General features: G+C 41.4%; 1 protein-coding gene across 1 annotated transcript; it reads right to left on the minus strand.

Annotated features, from left to right (window-relative positions):
- Positions 1 to 923: 923 nt before the first annotated feature.
- Positions 924 to 17920, minus strand: cisd1 (CDGSH iron sulfur domain 1). Its single transcript, XM_043712364.2, has 3 exons — positions 17763 to 17920; positions 11533 to 11735; positions 924 to 1347 (listed from the first exon to the last, which is right to left on the minus strand). Exons 1-3 carry the CDS (start codon positions 17785 to 17787, stop codon positions 1258 to 1260), a joined length of 318 nt encoding a protein of 105 aa, XP_043568299.1. The 5' UTR covers positions 17788 to 17920; the 3' UTR covers positions 924 to 1257.
- Between the last annotated feature and the right edge of the window lie 5446 nt (positions 17921 to 23366).

Genomic DNA, 23366 nt, shown 5'->3' on the forward strand with positions numbered 1-23366 from the left:
CAACAGTTAACTTAACAAAGGTCTTTTTTTTTAGGAATGAAGTAATCAGAGTTACAAATTCCCTCTGCCCTGGGACTAATTTATATACTTCGGAATTGGAATATGATGGAGAATTGACTTCTTGACTAAATGAAAGATTTTACATGGTATAAAATGTTTTACATTTATCTAGTTGCTACATTTATGTGCAAGTACAAAAACATACTGAGTGTTTTACGATTTATCAAGCATACATGTTTCAAAATGCCCTATTTCCACACAAGTACTCCAGTCATTTTGTCTAAAACATGCAAGTTTTACTGGTTCAATTAAATAAAAAAATCTTGCTGTGTAAATTATTTACATTCAAATACACTACAGAAAAAAAACCAAACTGATACTTGTCTGAAAGTAATTAAGCAAGGAGCAACTAGAGTCTATATATTGAAGAAAATGCACAAAGGAAATGTTGTTAAAGTGGTTGAGATTCTGAATGATTTCAAAGCTGTTCATCTCTCAGCCCTAACTTTGACAAAGGTAATGTATGGGTTTTATTTAAATACTTTTCTTATAAAACAATAGTGTTGAATGTGTGGAATGAGTTGATTAGGGATGCGGATAGTATGAGAAAGTTTAAATCATAACTAGACTGCGTTTTGAGAAAGTGGGCACCTTTTGAGTTTTTTTGCTCTTGGAGCAGAGGGTTTTTTTCCCCCATTCTCATCCACATTCAAATTGAAAGCAAGCAGATTATTTTAGACTTGGGCAAAACATCTTTTTGTAAACCTACATCTAGCCCAAAGCAACGATCGTTTAACTGTGCTTTGTACTCAAAAATACTTCACAGACAGTAAAGTGACTTGAGGCGTGCAGCGGTTGTGAAAGGTGCTATACAAAAACGTTTTTGTTCCCTCAAAGCATTAGCAAAAATAGTAGAACACAGATTTCAAACTCAATCCTTTATTGATCTGACTTTGTAAAATGATCAAAATAATAATGTCTACAATTTAGAAAAATTATTTTCATTGTACTACTACAATATTTTACTTCACACACACAAGAAAATACCACCAATCACAGACATTTTGTGAGAACATCTTAAATGATAAAGGCCAAGATTAGTGTTTTCACAGTCACATAGAATGGACCTTGATAAAAAATTAAGGTCTGAACTACATAGCTTACATCTATTTCATTTTACACCTTGCATGGTGTGCAATTATCTGTACATTGATACAGAACATGTTCTGACAGTTTCTTAATTAAAATATCCTTAGATCAGACTTCTCTTTTTTTGATTATCAGTGGCCCTACATTGTCTCCAGTTTCTTCATTGTGTTTGGTGTGAGAACCATCACACATTGGGAACTGAAATACAAAAAAAAGAGAAAAAGTTAGTTTTCTAGTTCAAGCACAGGTTTCTGGTTTTAGGTTTAATGCACGAACGTAATAAAATTCTTCTTCACTTCACTTTTGGAGAGGGATGATGTCAGTTGTAAAGCTCAAGTAAAGTAAGAAACTTTCAAAAAATATTCAATAAAGTGCTATAGAATAGGCTTGAGAGCGAAATTGACAGCTATAAGATTTAAAGGGACAGTAAGGAATTAGCTAATGGACAGAAAGCACAGGGTATGTACTGAACAGATATTTTTTTGGACTGGAGGGAGTCTATATTGATCCCCTCCAAGGAGTCAGCAAAATGTTGCAAATGATAAAATTCAGACGGTTTTAACTTTTTATGGAATTTTTCCATTTTTTTCTTATTTTGTACCTGCCTTTGGATATAGATAGCAACAGTTCAAGTATTTCCAATAGATAGCAAACTTGCAAGTGTAACCTTTGGTGGAGAGAATAGCAGCAGATCTGGACAGAGAACATTGTTAGACAGTGAAACTGAGATGCGTATAAAGTGGGAGAAAGTGAGGACTGCAGATACTGGAGAACAGAGTTGAGTGTGTGGTGCTGGAAAAGCGCAGGTCAGGCAGCATCCGAGGAGCTGGAGAATCAATGTTTCGGGCATAAGCCCTTCATCAGGAATGAGCTGTGAAGTGATTCATTTCACAGGAGGAATCAGGAGACGCATAAATGAAATGGTGGAATTTAAAAGGGAATATACAACAGAGAGACACACTGAGAATAATTAACAACTTGTGTACAGCTACATACTATTCAAGACATAATCAAACACTAAGCAATGCTGAAAAATGAACAAAATATCGAGGGAAGACTAATAACCTGATCAACAAAGGGGGATGTTAAAAGAGGAGTTTTGGATGGAATTCCAGAGTGTAAGGCTGGCTGGCTGTACAGCCATCACCACCTACAGTTGGGTGAAGGCACGATTCGGGATAATCCAAGATGAAGGACAAGAAAAATTTCTGGCTGTAACAGGCTGCTTCTTTTTTGAAATATTTTATGTGATTTCCTCGAATTCCAGGAGCAGCAATTACTCTTTTATATGCTGTTGCATTGTTTTGGAACATTGTAGAAAACAAAAAGGCAAAACAATGGCACTTTTAAAAAGGAGAGGGAACAGACTAAGGCAGCACACGGTCAGTGCAGGACTGAAAGAGAAAAAGAAACCCACACTGCTAACTAACACAGCAGTGAACCTGCACAGTTACTGCCTTCAATGTTGAATTCATGTATCGCTGGATGTCAGAGTGCATTTGGGAAAATGAACAAACATTGAAATTCACAATTGATCTTGGAGGAACATGTTTGAGAGAGGTCACAGCACAGAAACAGAGATTGAATAGATTTATGTCTGGTCTTGTTTTAAGTCTGCATTAGTGAGTAGAGTAGATTCTTTCTTGATTATATGTTTTATTGAGATACGTCTCTTGATTAAACTTAAAAATATAAGCCATAAGTATTAAGCTAGCCTGCAGTAGCGTTTTGTAGAGGAATAAGACGGTGCTATTTTCTGGGTCTGCAGATTGCAAGCAGCAGAAACGGCCCTTAGTCGAGTGCAAACTTTACCTACTTTTGAGAAATAAGGCAGGGCAGGTAACTGAGGTGTCAGTGGGGGAGCACTTTGGGGCCAGTGATCATAATTCTATTAGTTTTTAAACAGTGATGGAAAAGGATAGACCAGATCTAAAAGGTAAAGTTATAAATTGGAGAAAGGCCAATTTTGATGGTATTAAGCAAAAACTTTCAAATGCTGACTGGGGACAATCGTTTGTAGATAAAGGGACGGCTGGAAAATGGGCAGCTTCAGAAATGAGATAACGATGCTGTCCCGTTCCTCTCCCTCAGTCGAAGCAAAATGCTCAGAGACACAGTACAGCTGTACCTCCTTCATCTTTATTGCAGGTCCTGCAGGGAGAGAGAACGATAGCCCATGTGCACAGATACAGGAATTCTCTGTCTTCTCTGGAATAGCAGTTTATTAATGAATTATATAGTCATTTTACAGGGAGCATCATCCAGATAAGGCCACATACATACTGACTGGGTGACCATTACAATCAACGAGCATCAACAGTAAACATTAAGCCATCTGCTGTTACACAATGAACGTTCTTAACCTTAACTGGTTTCACATAATGAATACCTTTCAGATTATTAACTGACCTCACATACTGAATGTTTCCAATATTGTTAAATGGCTGTACATAATGGCTTTTCCACCTTGTTAACCTATTACCTTTGCCTCCAGCACCCCATTGTTAATTGCAAGTTCATATCTGATCCGAGTCATGCTTAGCTGAACCTTCTGCTTCACAAAACTCAAAACTTAACTCTTTCCCAACTTGCTCATACCCGATACACATTCTCAACAACAGTAGAGACAGTATATTCCTGTTAGGGTAAAAGGAAAGGCTGGTAGATATAGGGAATGCTGGTTGACGAAAGAAATTCAGAGTTTGATTAAGAAAAAGAAGGAAGCTTATGTCAGGATAGATCGAGTGAATCCTTAGATTATGAAGGCTATAGGAGTATACATAAGAGGGAAATCAGAAGGGCAAAAAGGGGACATGAGATAGCTTTGGTAAGTAGGGTTAAGGAGAATCTAAAGGGTTTTTACAAATGCATTAAGGACAAAAGGGTAACTAAGGAGCGAATAGGGCCCCTCAAAGATCAGGAAGGCGGCCTTTGTGTGGAGCCACAGGAGATGGGGGAGATGCTAAACGAGTATTTTCCTCAGTGCTTCGTGTGGAAAAGGACATTGAAGAAATCGAATGTAGGGAAATAGATGGTGACATCTTGAAAAATGTCCATATTACAAAGGAGGTGGTGCTGGATGTCTTGAAACGCACAAAAGTGGATAAATCTCCAAGACCGAGAACTCTGTGGGAAGGTAGAGAAGTGATTGCTGGGCCTCTTGCTGAGATATTTAAATTATTGATAGTCACAGGTGAGATGCCAGAAGACTAGAGGTTGGCTAATGTGGTGCCACTATTTAAGAAGGGCGGTAAAGACAAGCCAGGGATCTATAGACGTCAGTGGTGGAAAAGTTGTTGGAGGGAATCCTGAGAGACAGGATGTACATTTATTTGGAAAGGCAAGGACTGATTAGGGATAGTCAGTCAATGTGGCTTTGTGCGTGAGAAATCATGTCTCACAAACTTGATTGAGTTTTTTGAAGTAGTAACAAAGAGGATTGATGAGGGCAGAGTGGTAGATGTGATCTATATGGACTTCAGTAAGGCGTTCGACAAGGTTCCCCATGGGAGACTGGTCAACAAGGTTAGATCTCATGGAATACAGGAAGAACTAGCCATTTGGATACAAAACTGGCTCAAAGATAGAAAACAGAGGTTGTTAGTGGAGGATTATTTTTCAGACTGGAGGCCTGTGACCAGTGGAAAGCCACAAGGATCACTGCTGGGTTCCCTACTTTTTGTCATAATACCAAAATTGGAGGTGTAGTGGACAGCGAAGAAGGTTACCTCAGATTACAACATGATCTTGATCAGATGGGCCAATGGGCTGAGGAATGGCAGATGAAGTTTAATTTAGATAAATGCAAGGTGTTGCATTTTGGGAAAGCAAATCTCAGCAGGACTTATACAATTAATGGTAAGGTCCTAGGGAGTGTTGCTGAACAAAGAGACCGCAGAGTGCAGGTTCATAGCTCCTTGAAAGGAGAGTCACAGGTAGATAGTTATAATGAAGAAGGCGTTCGATATGCTTTCCTTTATTAGTCAGAGTATTGAGTACAGGAGTTGGGAGGTCATGTTGCGGCTGTACAGGACATTGGTTAGGCCACTTTTGGAAAACTGTGTGCAAGTCTGGTCTCCTTCCTATCGGAATAATGTTATGTAAGTTGAAAGGGTTCAGAAAAGATTTACAAGGATTGCCAGGATTGGAGGATTTGAGCTCTAGAGAGAAGTTGAATAAGCTACGGATGTTTTCCCTGGAGCTTCAGAGGCTGAGGGGTAAACTTATCAAGGTTTATAAAATCATGAGGGGCATGGATAGGTAAACAGATAACGTCTTTTCCCTGGGGTGGGGGAGTCCAGAACTAGAGGACATAGGTTTAGGGTGAGAAGGGAGTGATATTAAATAGACCTAAGGGGCAACATTTTCATGCAGAGGATAGTGCGTGTGTGGAATGGACTGCCAGAGGAAGTGGTGGAGGCTAGTACAATTGCAACATTTAAGAGGCATCTGGATGGTTATATGAACAGAAAGGGTTTAGAGGGATTTGGGCCGGGTGCTGGCAAGTGGGACTCTGTTGGATTGGGATATCTGGTCGGCATGGACGAGTTGGACCGATGGGTCTGTTTCCGTGCTGTACATCTCTATAACTCTAAGAGGTTAGAGATGGAGTGTGGAGTTATCAGACAGTTCAAGGAATGGATAAAATTTGAGATCATCAAGAATTTAAGCAAAAGATTGAATATTTCAGATGTTGTGGACTAATAACCAACATGAATCAGGTTGCATTGATGATTGGTGGGCAATACCTGGGCTGGGACAGGTAAAAACAGATGCTGTGTGTGTTTGGAGGCTGGTCAAGAGAGCCACAGATGTACCAATTGGACATAACAATATTATGGATGAGGATTCCAGATGGAGTGGGGCAGAGATGTAGGATACTGTAGAGGTGGAAGCAATATGTCTTTGTGATCGTGAAGCTGGCAAATGAAGGCTCAGCTTGCAAATAATCTGATTCAGTTTGAGACAGCACCTATGGAATGAGTTAGACATGATAGCGAGGCTGTGAAGTTTTGAACAGGAAAGCAAGACAACGGAGTCTGCCTTCCCAATATCTAACAGGAGGAAATTGTGCATCACCAAATATAATGTGAGAAGGCAGTCAGAACAATGGAGAAGCGGTGCAGAAATAGAGATGAATGCCAGTAGCAAGCAGTTGTGGAACCTGATCCCATGACCTTCAATTGCATCACAAGTAAATAAGTCATTGCTTGGCTGCACTGGATATGATTGGATAGTTAAAGTTATCTCAAAGTAAGGTCCACCTCATTGTCGGAGGCAATGGATGGTGTGGGTGTGTGTCTGTGAGTTTGTTTGTGAGAGTGTGTGAGGGTGTGTGTGCGTGGGTGTGTGTGTGGGTTTGTGTGTGAGAGTGTGTGAGGGTGTGTGTGTGTGAGGGTGTGTGTGTGTGAGGGTGTGTGTGTGTGAGGGTGTGTGTGTGTGAGGGTGTGTGTGTGTGAGGGTGTGTGTGTGTGAGGGTGTGTGTGTGAGGGTGTGTGTGTGAGGGTGTGTGTGTGAGGGTGTGTGACCACACCTGGATGGTGTGGTCAACAATGTCAAAAATCTCCTGACAGATTAAGTGCAAAGAGGGACAATGCGCAGTGATCAACCATACAGGATGAAATTTATGGCTTTGATTGTTTAAATGATTTTTTTGATTTCCACAAAGTGCACATGTATTAAAAAATATTTCTTCAGGCTCCATTTTTGATGCATTTTGTGGCCTATAAGACAGTGTCCAATCCAAAGAAGGTTTCTGTGCTCAACGCAAGGATATAAAACATAATGACTTCAGACAGTGGATTTAAAATCTTCCCTCAGCAAATGTTCCCACTGGTGAAGTTTGTTGCATAAATAAACTAGGACAAGTGAAAAAAAAATGTTAATGGGCAACTGCAAAGTTGGAAATATTAGAGGTTCGGAGCATAGCTGATCATTAAAGATGTACAATAGCTTCAAGAACCATGCTTCAGAGAAGAGATAAAAAGCAATATAAATCATGTCCTACAATACTAAATGACCTGGACATCCTCCAGAAAATGTGAGTAACAGCACCCAAGCCAAAGAAAATAATGGGATGATCCATGATCTGGGCTCAGAAATACTAAAAACAGGAGCCAGCTGACTGCAAAGAGATTAAACAATTAAGGTGAATTGGATAGTTTTGGGAATAGGCATTCCAGAACACTTGAATAGCAGACAACTGCTTTACAACATCGTAAACGGTTTGTGCTGAACATGTAAAATAATAAAAACTAAATGGACTGCACATGCTGTAAATCAGAAACAAAAATAGAAGTTGTTGTAAAAGCTCAGCAGGTCAGGCAACATCTGTGAAGAGAAATCAGAGTTAATGTTTCAGATCTGGTCAACCTTCCTCAGAAGATTCCTGAGGAAGGGTCACCAGACCTGAAACAAACTCTGATTTCTCTTCACTGATGTTGCCTGACCTACTGAGCTTTTACAACAACTTAGTTAAATTAAGTAACTGGATAAACATGGATTCAATAAATAAGGAAAATATTAAGAGTAAACACAAAATGCAGGGGATATGTGATTGATAAAATTAGATGTTGTAACTGTTAAGAGTACAAGATTTGGAAGAATGACACAGCAACAGGTGAAAAAACAAGAAACTCTTTCAAGACAGCAATGGAATTTTACAGTCTGAGTAGTCAGAGAAACGAACGCAAATCAAAAAATACACAAAGGGCTATAAACAAGGAACACCAGAAGGTAAATGCGCTGAACAAATACTTTCTCCTGATATGCATAAGGGAACCCCAATGTTATATACACTCCTAAACAGATATGCCACAGGCAAAACTGATAACTCCAAAAGAAAGAAAACAAAAAGGCAATCTCTCTGGATAATTTATCAGATGAAGACAAAAGACAAAGAATGGACCTTGAGACATTTGAGAATTTTGGCAAAGTTAATGCCGATCAGGATGGTATCAGATCAGAATTTGGCTTCAAAAGCACAAGAACTAACGTTTCCTCATTCCTTCTACAATATAGATCAGTCTCTGGGGTTTTTCTGGGAATGTCACAAGTGCTTCTGAGTTTCACAGTTAGATCCTGATCAGAACTTGGACACAGAACCAAGGTATGATTTGATTAGGACACGAATGAGGGTCAGCCTTGTTAGCTTTGATGACTATATCGTTATTGTTGTACATTTTTACGTCAGCCCTATCACAACTTCTTGACACTATGCTGGTGGTGTACCATCCATTTTTTTTCTTCCAATGCATTGTGCTTTCCTGCTGTCTGTAATACAATTCCTAATTTGCATCAACTGCTTGAGTTTAGGAGCTCAGTGCAAAGCAGCAAACTTTGTAAACATTGGTGAACTAGTGTGGATGACTTATCATAAGGAACCAGCTCAGGTGACAAAATTTATTAATAGGACAATATCTGTATGTACTTTCACTTGCCACTGTCCTGCACAGTTTCAAGTTGAAAAGGCGCATCTACTTCAGTGACAAGATAAATTTCCCATCTACATTGATTGTTACCGATATCCTGTTCTCATTCCAATTGCCCAAGTATCGGGCAGATAACAGGAACAAATGACTTGCAAGCACTTACTCTCAGGTTGGTCTCAGAGCGAACAGAAGGAAACGATCACAGGTTTAAATAAAAAATCAAGGAACAGAACTTTGAGGCCCTACTTACTTCCTAGTGTTTGTGATCTTAGACTCAGAGATGGACAGCATGGAAACAGATCCTTCAGTCCAACTCATCCATGCTGACCAGATATCCGAACCTAATCTAGTCCCATTTGCCAGCACTTGGCCCATATCCCTCTAAACCCTTCCTATTCATATACCCATCCAGACGCCTTTTAAATGCTGGAATTGTACCAGCCTCCACCACTTCCTCTGGAAGCTCATTCAACACACGCCACCCTCTGCATGAAATAGTTGCCCCTTAGGTCCCTTTTGAATCTTTCCCCTCTCACCCTTAACCTATGCTCTCTAGTTCTGGACTCCCTCAACTCAGCAAAAAGACCTTGTCTATTTACCCTATCCATGCCCCTCATGATTTGATAAACCTCTATAAGGTCACCCCTCAGCTTCCGACATTGAAAGGAAAACAGCCCCAGCCTATTCAGCCTCTCCCTATAGCTCAAACACTCCAACCCTGGTAACATCCGAGTAAATCTTTTCCGAACCCTTTCAAGTTTCACAACATCTTTCCTAAAGGAGGGAAACCAGAATTGCACACAATATTCCAAAAGTGGCCTAACCAATGTCCTGTACAACTGCAACATGACCTCCTAACTCCTATACTTGATGCTCTGATCATTAAATGAAAGCATATCAAACACCGCCGCGACTACCCTATTTACCTGAGACTCCACTTTTAAGGAAGCATGAACCTGTAGTCCAGCAATACACCCCAGGACCTTATCATTATGTGTAGAAGTCCTGCGAAAATTTGCTTTTCCAAAATGCAGCACCTCACATTTATCTGAATTAAACTCCATCTGCCACTCCTCAGCCCATTGGCCCATGTGATCAAGATCCCGTTGTAATCTGAAGAAACCTTCTTTGCTTTCCACTACATCTCCAATTTTGGAGTCATCTGCAAACTTAGAAACTATAACTCCGATGTTCACATCCAAATCATTATGTAAATGACAAAAAGTAGAGGACCCAGCACCGATTCTTGTGGCACTCCACTGGTCACAGGCCTCCAGTCTGAAAAACAACCCTTCACCATCACCCTCTGTCTTCTACCTTTGAGCCAGTTCTGTATCCAAATACCTAGCTCTCTCTGTATTCCCTGTAATCAAACCTTGCTAACCAGTCCATTATAAGGAACCTTTCGAACGTCTTACTGGAGTCCATATAGATCACGTTCACTGCTCTGTTCTCATCAATCCTCTTAGTTATTTCTTCAAAAAAAAAGAAACAAGTTTGTGAGACATGATTCCCACGCACAAAGCCATGTTGACTATTCTAATCAGTCCTTACCTTTCCAAATGCATGTAAATCCTGTCCCTCAGGATTCCCTACAACAACTTGCCCACTACTGATGTCAGGCTCACCAGTCTACAGTCACTAGCTTGTCCTTACCACCTTTCTTAAATAATGGCACCACATTAGCCAACTTCCAGTCTTCCAGTACCTCACCTGTGACTATTGATGATACAAATATCTCAGCAAGGAGCCGAGCAATCTGTTCCCTAGCTTCCCACAGTATTCTAGGTTACACCTGATCAGGTCCTAGAGATTTATCCATCTTTATGCATTTTAAGACATCCAGCACATCTGTAATTTGGACATTTTTCAAGATGTCACCATCTATTTCCCCACATTCTATATCTTCCATGTGCTTCTCCACAGGAAATTCTAAAGCAAAATGCAAAATACTCATTTAATATCTTCCCCATCTCCTGCAGTTCCACACATAGGGTGCCTTGCTGATTTTTGAGGGGCCCCATTCTCTCCCTAGTTACCCTTTTGTTCTTAATGTATTTATAGAATCCCTTTGGACTCTCCTTAACCCTATTTGCCAAAGCTATCTCATGTCTCCTTTTTACTCTCCTGGTTTCCCTCTTAAGTATACCCCTATGCCTTTATACTCTAAGGATTCACTCCATCTCTGCTAACTTGGTCCTTTCTTTGGTCCAATTGATTTGGTTTACTTCCTTCAGTTTGCTAAGTCTGAGCAAAGAACATCTGGCATCCTGCAATTCAAATAGAGGACAGGCAGGATGATTAGTGGTCCTCCAGGGTTAACGGCTGGTTCCAGATTTGTTGACACTTGGTGTTCAATTTTTTCTTCAGCAGCAGGATAGTGGTGTTGAGGGGCAGTGAGAAAGACCACTGGGATAGGATGATTCTTAGTTCTAAATGAACACTACCCCAGGACTGGAGTGATTCAAGATGTCAGCTCACTACCATCTTTTCAAGGCCAACTAGGAATGGGTGATAAATGCTGGCCTAACCCAAGATATCCAGATTCCATGAATGAATTTTTAAAAAAATTCCCTATTCACACTGCCTCCAAAAATCAACACCATCCCAAATGAAATATTACTTTTCATGACAAGTCATGATTTTTTTTCAGACATACTTAAAAATTAACATTTACATTTTGATGCAAAAGTTTTACATTTTCACATTACTAAATTGAAAACAAAACAGACAGACTGAATAGGAACATTGGAATAGAGATCTAGTAACCAGGAAATAGATCCCATATACCCCTTACTTTCATCAAACATATTTGTCCAATTCATCATTCCACTCGCTCTTTTGCGGTCCATCCTGCATCCATTGGGATAAAAAGGGATCATATTGCCTCACTCTTCTCGGTTTTACAATGTTCCCATGACATGTAATGGGGTAAGCAAATTAACATTCTTACCTGTTTAGACCGCCAGCATCTACAATACACTGCTTTATCCCCTAGGTCTTCAACATCAAATGCATGCACAACTTTAGGGGTATCCTTCTGGATGTCGAGATTAACCAATGATTTACGGCACTTGTCTCTGGAATATAAAGATCTGTAGGCGAGGTAACCAACAGCAGCTGCTCCAATTGTCAGCGAAATTGCTGCAACCCATTCTGTTTAAACCAAGATAACAAAAAAATTGGATTAAATAACATACATGAATTTTCCTAAATTATATACAATGGCAGCAATTAAGTGGAAAACTGTACATCTAGAGAAATGAACTAAGTAACCAAGAAATCATTGTGCTGAACAATCTCAAGTTCAAATTATGGGATGGTGTGAATTAAACTAATATTTATGTTAAAGACAGGCTTCATGATGTGTACATTGTATTATAACTAACATGTAAACCTGAGCACAAATGTATGACAAAATTACTTGTTTTAGTTGAAAAAGGGCAGTATTTGTAAAAACATATTCTTATCTTACAAGCATCAAGGTTCCAAATAAAAATCAGTCTGTTAACTATTTGTATTGGGCAATTAAAAGATAAACATTGGAATCCCCAAGTGAATAAACCGGAAGTGACACTCTCTAAATAAACATTGAAGACATTCCCAAATATGCTAATACTTTAAATCAGGTCCTGTAGATTATAGCAATCAAGGCTTTTTTTAGAAACAATCAGACTTAAGTTACAAAACAACAGCAGTTATAAATACTACACAATGTTAGCTTCTATAAATCTGAGGGGCTTGTTGAATTAAAAAAACTGCATCATAGAAATGGACACAACAGCTAAAGCTATCCTAACTCACGATACTAAATGTCTAAAATAGTAGTGAAAACTGTCACTGAATTTGCAATGCAATGCAGAGGAAATCGTAGTGATCTCTATGTTCTAACCCAGAGAGGACAGTGCGATAGTTATGGTAAAACTGTCAGTGCTTCCCATTGGTACTCCACAGTGTTGCCCCAATGAAAAGGACCGCAATTTCACAACCACCTGATGAAGGAGCAGCACTTTGAAAGCTAGTGCTTCCAAATAAACCTGTAGGACTATTACCTGGTGTTGTGTGATTTTTAACTTTGCAATTTAAGGAGTTCATTCATATGCAAATTAATCTAGAAATCCATAAATTTCTGCCATTCTATACTGATGCACTGGGTGCACTGTTGAGGTCCTTCCAGAGTGAATTGTCCAAGCAATTAAAGTTTACAATCTTCATAATTATCATTAAACATTTTCAATGGCCCTGAAAAATTTATTTTATATTTATAAACTGATAAATTTTATCAAATAAAACAATTATACACATCAGCTTCTAAAGCCATAATTTATTTTGCTATGTGAAAATTTAAATAGATTAAAAAGGGCAGAAATCATAAACCTGTTGGATTATAACCTGGTGTATTTAAAATCACAGGCTTTCAGAGTGCTGACCCTTCATTGGGTGACTTCACCTGACAAAGCAGCAATATTCCGAAAGGTTGAGATTTCAAACAAGCCGGTTGGACCAGAACCTGGTACTGAAAGACTTCTGAGAGCATAGTACTGGAAAAGCACAGCATCAGGAATCATGCCCGAAACGTCATTCGCCTGCCCCTTGGATGCTGCCTGATCTGCTGTGCTTTTCCAGCACTACACTCTGGACTCTGAGCTCCAGCATCTGCAGGCCTCACTTTCTCCTTTCTCCATTGTGTGACTTCTGACATTGTCCACTCCAGTCCAATGCCAGCACCTTCACATTAAGTGAAGGATTATCAGTTGTTGTGGTTCTGTTCGCCGAGCTGGGAATTTGTGTTGCAGATGTTTTTAATGTTCTGGTTTGCTGCAGATAAGAATTTATAAATGTGACTAGCTGCTTATTCTGATCATTGACATTGATGCTTCTGCATGCTCGCTGCTAAATTCAAGACCATAAGATTGGAGAAACTTTGGCCATTCATCACGTCTGTTCCACAATTTGATCAGGACTGATATGTTTCTCAACTCCATTCTCCTATCTTCTGCTTGTAAACCTCGATTTTCTTACTTATCAAGAATCAATCTCTGTCTCAATGCCTTGGCCTCCACAGCCCTCTGCAGCAATGAGTTCCACAGAGAAACTCCTCATCTCAGTTCCAGAGGATTATCCCTTCATCCAGAGACTGTGCCCTCAAGTCTTAGTCTCTCCTACTAGTAGCAACTACATCTCAGTATTTTGAAAGTTTCAATTGGATTTCACCATCATCCCACTAAACTCTATTAGGTACAGACCCAGAGTCCTCAACCACTCTTCTTATGACAAATCCTTTATCCCCAGGATTGTTCTTGTAAACCCCTTCTGGACCCCCTCTGTGGCCAGCACATCCTTTCTTAAATACGGGGGCCAAAACTGCTCATAATATTCTGAATGCAGTCGTACAGAGCTTTATACAGCCTCAGCAGAACATGTCTGCTCTAGTCATCTAGCCCTCTTAACATTGCATTTGCCTTCCTAACTGTCAATAGAACCTGCATGAACCTTAAGAGAATCCAAAACTAGGACTGCCAGATCCCTTTGTGCTTTGGAAACCTGAAGCCTTTCTCTCTTTAGAAAATAGTCTTCATTGTTTCTTCCAACCAAAGTACATAAACCTCACTTTCCTACACTGTATTCCATCTGCCACTTCTTTGCCCATTCACCTCGCATATCCAAATCCTTCTGCAGCCTCCTTGCTTCCTACCTGCCCCTCCATCCATTTTTGGTTCATCTGCAAACTTAGCAACAATGCACTCAGTTCCTTCGTCCAGACTGTTAATGAATAGTGTGAATAGTTGTGGTCCCAACAATAATCCCTGCTGAACTCCACTAGTCACTGGCTGCCATCCTGAAAAAGACCACTTTATCCCAACTCTCTGCCTTCTGCAATCAGCCAATCATCAATACATGCCAGTACTTTGCCCCTAACATCATGGACTCTGAGCGTATTTAGCAGCCTCCTGTGTGGCACCTTGACAAAGGCCTTCTGGAAATCCAAATAGATCCATTGGCTCTCCTTTGTCTAACTTGCTTGTTACCTCCTCAAACAATTCTAACAGATTTATTGGACATGACCTCCCCTCAACAAAGCTGTGCTGACGTCCTCCCCGCTATTTTACTGTGCAATTCCAAGTATTTTAACTGCCAGAGAAGAGAAATGCACAGCACTGGGATAGCTGGATCTGTGTGGGAAGCTTTCTTCAAGGCCAGCACAGAGCACCACTGATTCTTGCTGACCATAAAATCCAGCTCACTGTATTGAAAACAATCCGCATCAAGAAAACCCATTGGAACTTCTTAACCTATTTGTTGTCAGGGAGAAGTGCTATTAGCCTCAAACTATTTACAATATTTTACTGATAATTAATGGTGGAAACATAGCTTATGGTTCACATCAGATGGACAAAGATCGAGTTTTTAAACAACCCAATGACACTCAAAATTGATGGCAGTCTGATTAGGATTCTGCACAACCAAAGCCTAACCTCCTCTCCTTTACATTTCAACCATGTGTGATAAACTCCACATTCCATCAACATTTTTGATTACTTCTAAATATTGGTCAGAACAGTCAGAGCTCCCTGGTCTTCAAAAAGGTGCCATGGATCTTTTTCTCTTAATGTTTATTCAAAAGACCAGATGGTCCGACAAACTAATGCCATGTTCAAAAGATAGCAACTCCAACAGTACACTTTTTCCAAATGCACAGAAGTGCTGAGCCCAAGTATGTGGGCTTGAAATCTCAAGCTGCTGAATTAGAGACAAGAATGCTACACATGAACGAGACACAACTCTTGTATTAATTCAGTTAATAATTAAACATGTAAATTTGCACTAGAGAGGGTGCAGAAGAGATTTGCCAGTGTGCGCCTGGGCTGGAGTGATTCAGCTATGGAGAGAGATTACGTCGGAAAACAATCATAATCTAAGAACAGAGAAGGTTGGGTCACTCAACCCAAAATGTTAACTCTGATTTCTCTCCATAGATTCTGCCAGACCTGTAAAGCTTTTCCAATAATCTGTTTTTGTTTCTGATTTACAGCATCTGCAATTATTTTTGGTTTTCATTAAGGCTTTGAGGTACCTGATTGAGATGCACAGACAGGATAGATAGGGAGAAATGATTCACCTTAGTAGAGGGGTCAATAACTGGGGACACAAATTTAAGGTGAGGAACAGGAATATTAGAGGGAATGTCAGGAAAAGTATTTTATACAAAGGGATCAGAATATCTGGAACTCGCTGCTTAAAAGGGTGGTAGAGGAATCCTTAAGACTTAACAACTATTTAAAATGTCAAAGCATAAAATGTTACAGATCAAGTGCTGATAAATGGGATTAGACTAGATAGATATCGGATGATTGTTTTTGTGCCAATGGGCCAAAGGGCCTCATTCTCTGCTGTAAAAACTGACTATTTGTTAACTGCGGATTCCTAAAACATATTACCAACGGTAAATTGATTGATTAGAATTCTAAAATCTATCTAACCTAACTGCACAATTTATTAACAAGCTGATTTCAACGATTGCACACGCATCTTACTGTGATAGTGAATGCTGATTGCAACTATTTGTGATGTAATAACTAATTTATACAATATCTACTGTAAAATTTCACAAATGTTTAAACTGAAGTGACAACCCAGGAGAAAAACCAGCCTTATTTCTTTTTAAAGTGTTGCTGACAGAAAGACTGCAAAGGACATTGACTCTTGAATATACCAGACTCACTCAGAAACCACTTGAACTTTGGAAGCCAAGGCAAACAAGAACTTAAGGACAATCTCATCTAAAATTGTGGGCAGCACGATGGCACAGTGGTTAGCACTGCTGCCTCACAGCGCCAGAGTACCGGGTTCAATTTCCGCCTCAGGCAAATGTCTGTCTGGAGTTTGCACATTCTCCCAGTGTCTGTGTGGGTTTCCTCTGGGTGCTCTGGTTTCCTCCCACAGTCCAAAAAAAATGTGCAGGTTAGGTGAATTGGCCATGCTAAATTGCCAGTAGTGTTAGGTGAAGGGTCTGGGTGGGTTGCTCTTCAGAGGGTCGGTGTGGACTTGTTGGGCCGAAGGGCCTGTTTCCACACTAAGTAATCTAATCTAAAAAAAAAATCTGAGACAAAGTCCAGGAAGGCAGATTGAACAGAAAATGACTATGGCCAGTGACAGAAGTTTTGGCACACTATGCTAATCCATTGACTTGCGGACTGATACAGCTGGATAGAGACCAATTTGCGACCATATTGCCTCCAGAGCATTACTGTAAGTGCATCACTGCTATTACATGGAATCGTATAGTAAGGAAGCCATTGAAAAAAACAAGTGTATTTCAGCTACATACTATTGACAAGTTTAACACCTTCAATAACAAAGCACATTCATGTCACATTCCACATTAGTATCAGTTTAATTTTATAAATTCCAATAACTAATCTGCAAATGGAGTAATTCCTCTGAATTAAAATGCTTCTGCAACCCGTGTTTAGTGAACCGATAACTTGGTTGATACAATTGCACAAGTGAGCTATGTATTGTCGATGTAATAAGATTTAAGTCAACATTAGAAAAAAAACAAAGCACGCTGGTCAAACATCACGCCATAGCCTTTCATTAAGCACTGCGCTAGCTAATGCACTCCTTATCAAACAAGGCCGGGCACTTTCAGCAGTAAACACATTTTTAACAGGTTGTTGATGGGTTAAAAGTAAACCTGTGGAAATGCAGCAAGGAGAGAGTTGTTGATGAGGGAGCAGTGTGATCCTGAACCTGGTGAGGCGGGCCTCAATGTCAGCAGCAGACTAAACCATTAAAAGATCAACCAGAGCACCCTGGTGAGAATTCACTGATGAGAAGGCATTTGCTGTATTCTCACAGAGGGTCCCGGTGTGTTTGAGGAGGTGGGGGATGCTGACCTGCTTTTTCAGGGAGGGAGTGAGGGAGGGGGTGGGGTGGGGGAAGGTGGAGGTGACCTTCCCCCCCTTGACATTACTGCAGAGAGCGTATCGCAGGGTGCGCCCAATCCCCGGTTTTGGCAGCAAACACTTTCCCGAGCCCCTGCTCTGAGCTGCCGGTGACCGGGTGGGGTAGCCTCGAAGCAGGAGCTTGCCCCAAGGACGAAGGGGGGCGGGGGGGGGGGGGTCTTCACCAAGGCCAGGTCCTCACCGACACAACTAGGCCCCCGGCTATCACAATTACCTTTCACATTCGAGTAGCCCCCCATCACTCCGGCTGGTCACGCTCCTCTCCCGGCCTCAGGGACAACGGAACCAGTGTCGCCCTCCCTCAGTCACACCATCGAGGACGTCCCTTTGGACAGAGCAAGGGACACAAGGTGTGAACCGGTCCGCCACTGCGCAGAATCCCGGCCGGCACTTGACGTCACATCAACACTGCGCAGACGCCTTGCCGGCGCTGGAAAAACACGACAGCAGCGCGCAGAATCCCGGCCGGCGCTGGACGTCACATCAACACTGCGCAGACGCTTTGCCGTCGTTGAAAATCACGACAGCAGCGCGCAGAATCCCGGCCGGTGCTGGACGTCACGATCACACAGCTCCCGGCCATCCGGCATATCACGACTGCACCGCGCAGGCTCCCAAACGGCACTGAACGTCATGAAAACATCGCGCAGACTCCCAGCCGGCACAGAATAGGTGAACCATCCGGTACTGCGCAGACTCGGGCCGGCATTGGGTCCCGGGGCATCAGTGAGACGACTGATGAGGCAAGGTCTCTGAGTGACATTGAGTTGTCCCAATCTCAAATGCACTGGGGCAACATACAAAGTTTCTCAATTATATTTAAAAAAAAACAGTTAAAGCATTAAAAGTGCATTAAATAAGTATTTGTATAGATTGCAAAGAGTATGGAACAAAGTGAAAACCAAAAGAACTGTAAATCAGAAACAAAAACATAAATTACTGGAAAAGCTCAGCAACTGCAGAGAGAAATCAGAGTTAATGGTTTGGGTTGAGTGATCCTTCTGAGGCAAGATTAGAGTGGTGCTGGAAAAGCACAGCAGGTCAGGGAGCATCCGAGGAGCAGGAAAATCGACGTTTCAGGCAGGAGCCCTTCATCAACATCTGCAAGTCCTCACTTTTGCCGAGTTGATTTTGACCCTTCTGAGGTACAGTTTTGATTTCTGTCCACAGGTGCTGCTCGACCTGCTGAGCTTTTCCATGGAACCAAGAGAGCTGGTGCAGGCACAATGGACCTTCTGCTCTGTAACAATTCTCAGATTACATTATAAACCAAGACAGAAATGCAAAATACTCCCAGTAGGACTGGTAAGGAGAGAAACAACAGTTAACATTGCAAATTGACGAATGTCCAGAAGAAAGGTTTAAGCTAAACCAACTGAGAAATTAATGTTATTTTGAGCAACATTGCAAGGACACATACATGCATGAAGGCTGCAATGTATTTCGTAACTGGCAGTCACACAATTGTCAAGGGAGGCAAAAACATAAAACTCTGCCCAATTAAGGAATAAAAAGTTGAAACAAATGTAATGCTAAACATAGTGAAACAGGAACATTTAAAAAGCATCTTTCATAAACTTACAATATCCTGAAGTGCTTTTGCACCCAGTTAAGAACTTTTTGTGTCATTCATTGGAGCTACAATTTTTCATGGTGATCTCACTGGCCTGTTGGATGTCTTCGGATTTCTTAGGTAACTTCATAGTTAAATTGTCACAGGTTGTTTCTCTTGTTAGGTGAAACAATAATGATGTGTCACAAGTAAAAAGGAATCACAAAAAGCATGTTGGAATTTTATTTTACATGGCTGGTTGGAGAACTTTCCTGTCTCAAGCCATTCTTGAAGTAGAATATATAAATTATTTATAGGGGAACTGAGGAGTTTTGCAATGTGGGAATATCAGTGGGTAGAGGTGCAGACAGGAATGAGAAATACTGGATGATTCATGAGGGGTTAGAGGCATGTCTTCCTGAAGGGCTGTTTGTTTGCTTATCATTTCATGTTTCTATCAAATCAATGCGGGTTTGTTTGGAGCTGATGACACTGGTGAGATACTGAGGGTGGTGATAGAAGGAAGAGAAGTTTGGAAGAACTGTAGTTTACTTGGGATTGAAAATGAGAGGCTAGCCAAGATACTTAGTGATGAAAAAAGTAGACACAGTCATGGAAGTGAATTTCAGCAACAAATGGGCAGAGGCAGGACAAGAATGGTGATATTTCAGAGGGACAAGAAAATGTGCCGGATCAAATAGAACAAGTTGAGCTGATGAGTTGGGGTGAGAGGATTGAATTGGCAACACGGATACACAGTCTGAAGACAATAGCTTAGATTTTACCCATGTTTACCTCTAGAGAACTGTGGGTTATCCAGTACTGGGTGTGAGAAAAGCAGGCTGGCAATGCAAAAGCAGTGGTGTGATCAAGAGAAGTGCTGCAGAGGTTGAGTTGAGTATTCTCATATCTTCAGGAAAGGCACAAGCAGCACATTGAGAGAAGGAGGGTCAAGAATTTGGAAGACGATGCCATGCTCGATCATATCAAAGGCTACAGAAAGATTGAAAAGTGATAATTGGACGTTATGGTTGTTATGTGAATTAGTGATAGTCACTAGTCCATACTGACTTCTGCCCTGTGCCAGCATATACTGCAATGTACCATGTGGTGCAGTGGTAGTGACCCTATCAGTGGACCAGGAGGCCCAGGTTCAAGTTCCACCTGCTCCAGATGTGTGGAATATTTTTTATATTGTAAAAGGAGAAAACTTGAGGTGATGACTTTGCTGAAGCCCTCCTTTCAAATGAACAGCCAAGCATTGCAACTCTCGATATGACATATTCAGCCCGCTATGTCTACAGCACCAGTTGGAATTTCCCAAAGGTTCACAATGCTCTGCTGATCAAGGAGGGAGGGGTCATCAGTTCTAAGGAATTGTCAAATACCACTGTGCTGATGTGTGGATTTTTTTGTCTGTGAACTAACAATCCTCAGAAATTAGTACTTTCTTTGTAGATGCACACAGGACTAAAAAGTGTTAATACTTGACTGAGTGCAGTAAATGCCATTTGATGATGTCACACAGAAATGTTCAGAGTAAAGGAGACAGACCTGGGTTAGTATGTTCGGAAAAGGCTCTGTAGTATGTTGCATCTCTGTAACCTTCATCAAGTATCACTACATACAGAAGTTTAACCCCAGTGGCCTCATTGCCGTGGAACACTCCCAGTAGTCGGACCGTTCCTTATCACCTGTCCCTCGTGGAAATATTTGCAAAGATTTGCAAACACCATTTACCACAAATCTATCAGGCAGTGGTCAGCGTGTATTGCCCTCAAGACTTTGCGGGAAAAGGAGAGGGCTGATCCCTGTCAGGTAGATCCATGAGCAGACGGTCAAAGTCATTTAGCAGAATACCTCATTGCCAGAACTTTCCAACAAGCACCAACATAGCTTGGCTGGTGGTGAGAGGGTACTGCCTATCAGATCCTTCATGCATGCCCAGCCTATCTGTGCCACTGCATGGTGTCAGCGAAATGGCTGCAGGGTGCGGAGGTAGAGATTGTCACTCATCACTTTCAAGAATGTGCCTTTTCAAAGAAACAGACCAGAGGTGCAGTGATTTTTGTTGAGGTTTGTCCTGAGCACCTCTGTTATACAGGACTCTGCTCTGAGGGCTGTTCCATGGGATGAACACCAAGACAAACACTGACTGCACCTGGAGCACAATCAACTTTTGTTTGCCTGAAACTTCTTGATCTTCCAGTGTAAAGAGTTGACCTCAACCTAGTGTCAACCTTAAGGGATGAACTCAGATTTCTCCAGTTTCCTCATTTCCCCTCCCCCCACCTTGTCTTAGTCCCAACCCTCGAACTCAGCACCGCCTTCTTAACCTGCAATCTTCTTCCTGACCTCTCCGCCCCCACCCTCACTCCGTCCTATCACCCTCACCTTGACCTCCTTCCACCTTTCGCATTTCCAATGTCCCTCCCCCAAGTCCCTCCTCCCTACCTTTTATCTTAGCCTGCTTGGCACATTTTCCTCATTCCTGAAGAAGGGCTCATGCCCAAAACGTCGATTCTCCTGCTCCTTGGATGCTGCCTGACCTGCTGCGCTTTTCCAGCAACACATTTTCAGCTCTGATCTCCAGCATCTGCAGTCCTCACTTTCTCCTCAACCGAGTGTCAGACTGGTATGTTCCACAGTCCAGTACTACATGCTGAGGAAAGCACTAAAGGTTGGGGCTGCTGCTGACAAGACACAGTCTGGAGTCTTTCTGCCAAAATACGACAAAGATTCATTCAGTTCAGACTCACTCGCTACCTCAAAGTTAACAAAAATAACTACCTGCGTGTGTCGGAAATCCCTTCACTTTTTGCAACTGTAGAGTAATTCCGTGAAATGTCAAAATTCCAATATCTTGTTTATTTCTTTCTCTCTGCAAAGACTGTACAGAGAAAATTTAGAACCTTTGTTTGTACTTAAAGATGAGTTTTATGTACAAAGTATGTTTTTGAAATAAAAAAGTTCTGTAATCTGCAAGTAGTTTCTGTAATGCAGTAAGCTCATATTGTTCACTTAAAAAGGCTCTTTTTTGATAGGCTTTTGAAGTGTATCATAGGCAAAGCCAATTTGTGCACATCAAGTTCCCTCAAAAATATGATATAATTTGATTAATGTTGATTAAGTCTGAAGTATTGATTACCAATGGGAACTCTCGTCGTAATGTCATATGATCTTTCAACTTAACAAATAGAACAGGTGCTTGTTTTAACATCTCATCAAAAAGACAGCTCCTCCAAGAAAGAAGGGTACATTTCTGTGCTGTACATGTCTATGACTCGATAAAGCTGCACTCCACAGCATCACACTGGAATGCAAGCCTGGATTTCAGTGCTAGAGTCTCTGGAATGGGAATTGAAACCACAGTTCTGGCTTGGAAGGGAAAGTTCTATCTCTAGAGACAGAATCCTTGTGCATATTTAAGATTGAAAAAGACAGATTCTTGATCAGTAGGGGAATCAAGAATTACGGCAAAGGTCAGGGAAGAGGGCATAAGCAATGTGGGATCAGCCATGATCTTATTGAATGGTGCAGCATGCTCGATGGGGCGGATATCCTACTCCTGTTCCTAGTTCTTATGGTTTTATGGATTGCAGTTGGTAATGACTGAGAGGGAAATAATGAGAAAGTTATGTTGACAGGATTAAATGGAGTATGGGAAGAGGAAAGCAATGGCCTGGTGGCACAGTCGCTAAACTATTAATCCAGAAACTCAGCTGGGGACCAGGGTTCAAATCCTGCCGTGACAGATGGTGGAATTTGAATTCATAAAGAATCTGGATTGTTGATTGTCAAGAAAACCCATCTGGTTCACTAATGTCCTTCAGTGGTGGAAATCCGTTGTACTTACCTGGTCTGGCCTACAAATGACCCCAGACCGGCAGCAAAGTGGTTGACTCTTAATTCCCCTCAGGGCAATTGGGAACAATAAATCCAGTCAGTGACGCCCACAACACGTAATGTGTAAACACAAGCATATCCTAATTAGCCTGAAGAACCACTTTGAAACAGCCTGAGGATGGACTCATGGAGCTCTGGCTGCTCCTGGAGCGTTTCGGGGGATGTAGTTCGTGCGAGCAACAGGTTCATGGATCCAGTCGCCTCAGAGACTACAATCCCCGACATGCATCGCGCGGGATTGCAGACGCAGGCGCAACCATGAGTCCACAGTGGACGTTGTTCCTGAGGGACTACAACACCCAACGTGCATCGGTTTGGGGGGGGGGCGCAGGCTACGTAATTCCGGTTGTAACCGGAAGC

The sequence above is a fragment of the Chiloscyllium plagiosum genome, unplaced genomic scaffold (assembly GCF_037043375.1).
Source record: "Chiloscyllium plagiosum isolate Xiang-an unplaced genomic scaffold, Cpla_swu_hap1 HiC_scaffold_22, whole genome shotgun sequence".
NCBI lineage: Eukaryota > Metazoa > Chordata > Chondrichthyes > Orectolobiformes > Hemiscylliidae > Chiloscyllium > Chiloscyllium plagiosum.

What these genes read in the sequence shown, in the direction of transcription:
- cisd1 (XM_043712364.2), bottom strand. Translation starts at nt 17,787, where the DNA reads ATGGGGGGCTACTCGAATGTGAAAG. An exon ending in GGGCTACTCGAATGTGAAAG is followed by an intron (nt 11,736 to 17,762) that starts GTAATTGTGATA and finishes TGGTTTAAACAG; the next exon opens with AATGGGTTGCAGCAATTTCG. An exon ending in GATGCTGGCGGTCTAAACAG is followed by an intron (nt 1,348 to 11,532) that starts GTAAGAATGTTA and finishes TTTGTATTTCAG; the next exon opens with TTCCCAATGTGTGATGGTTC.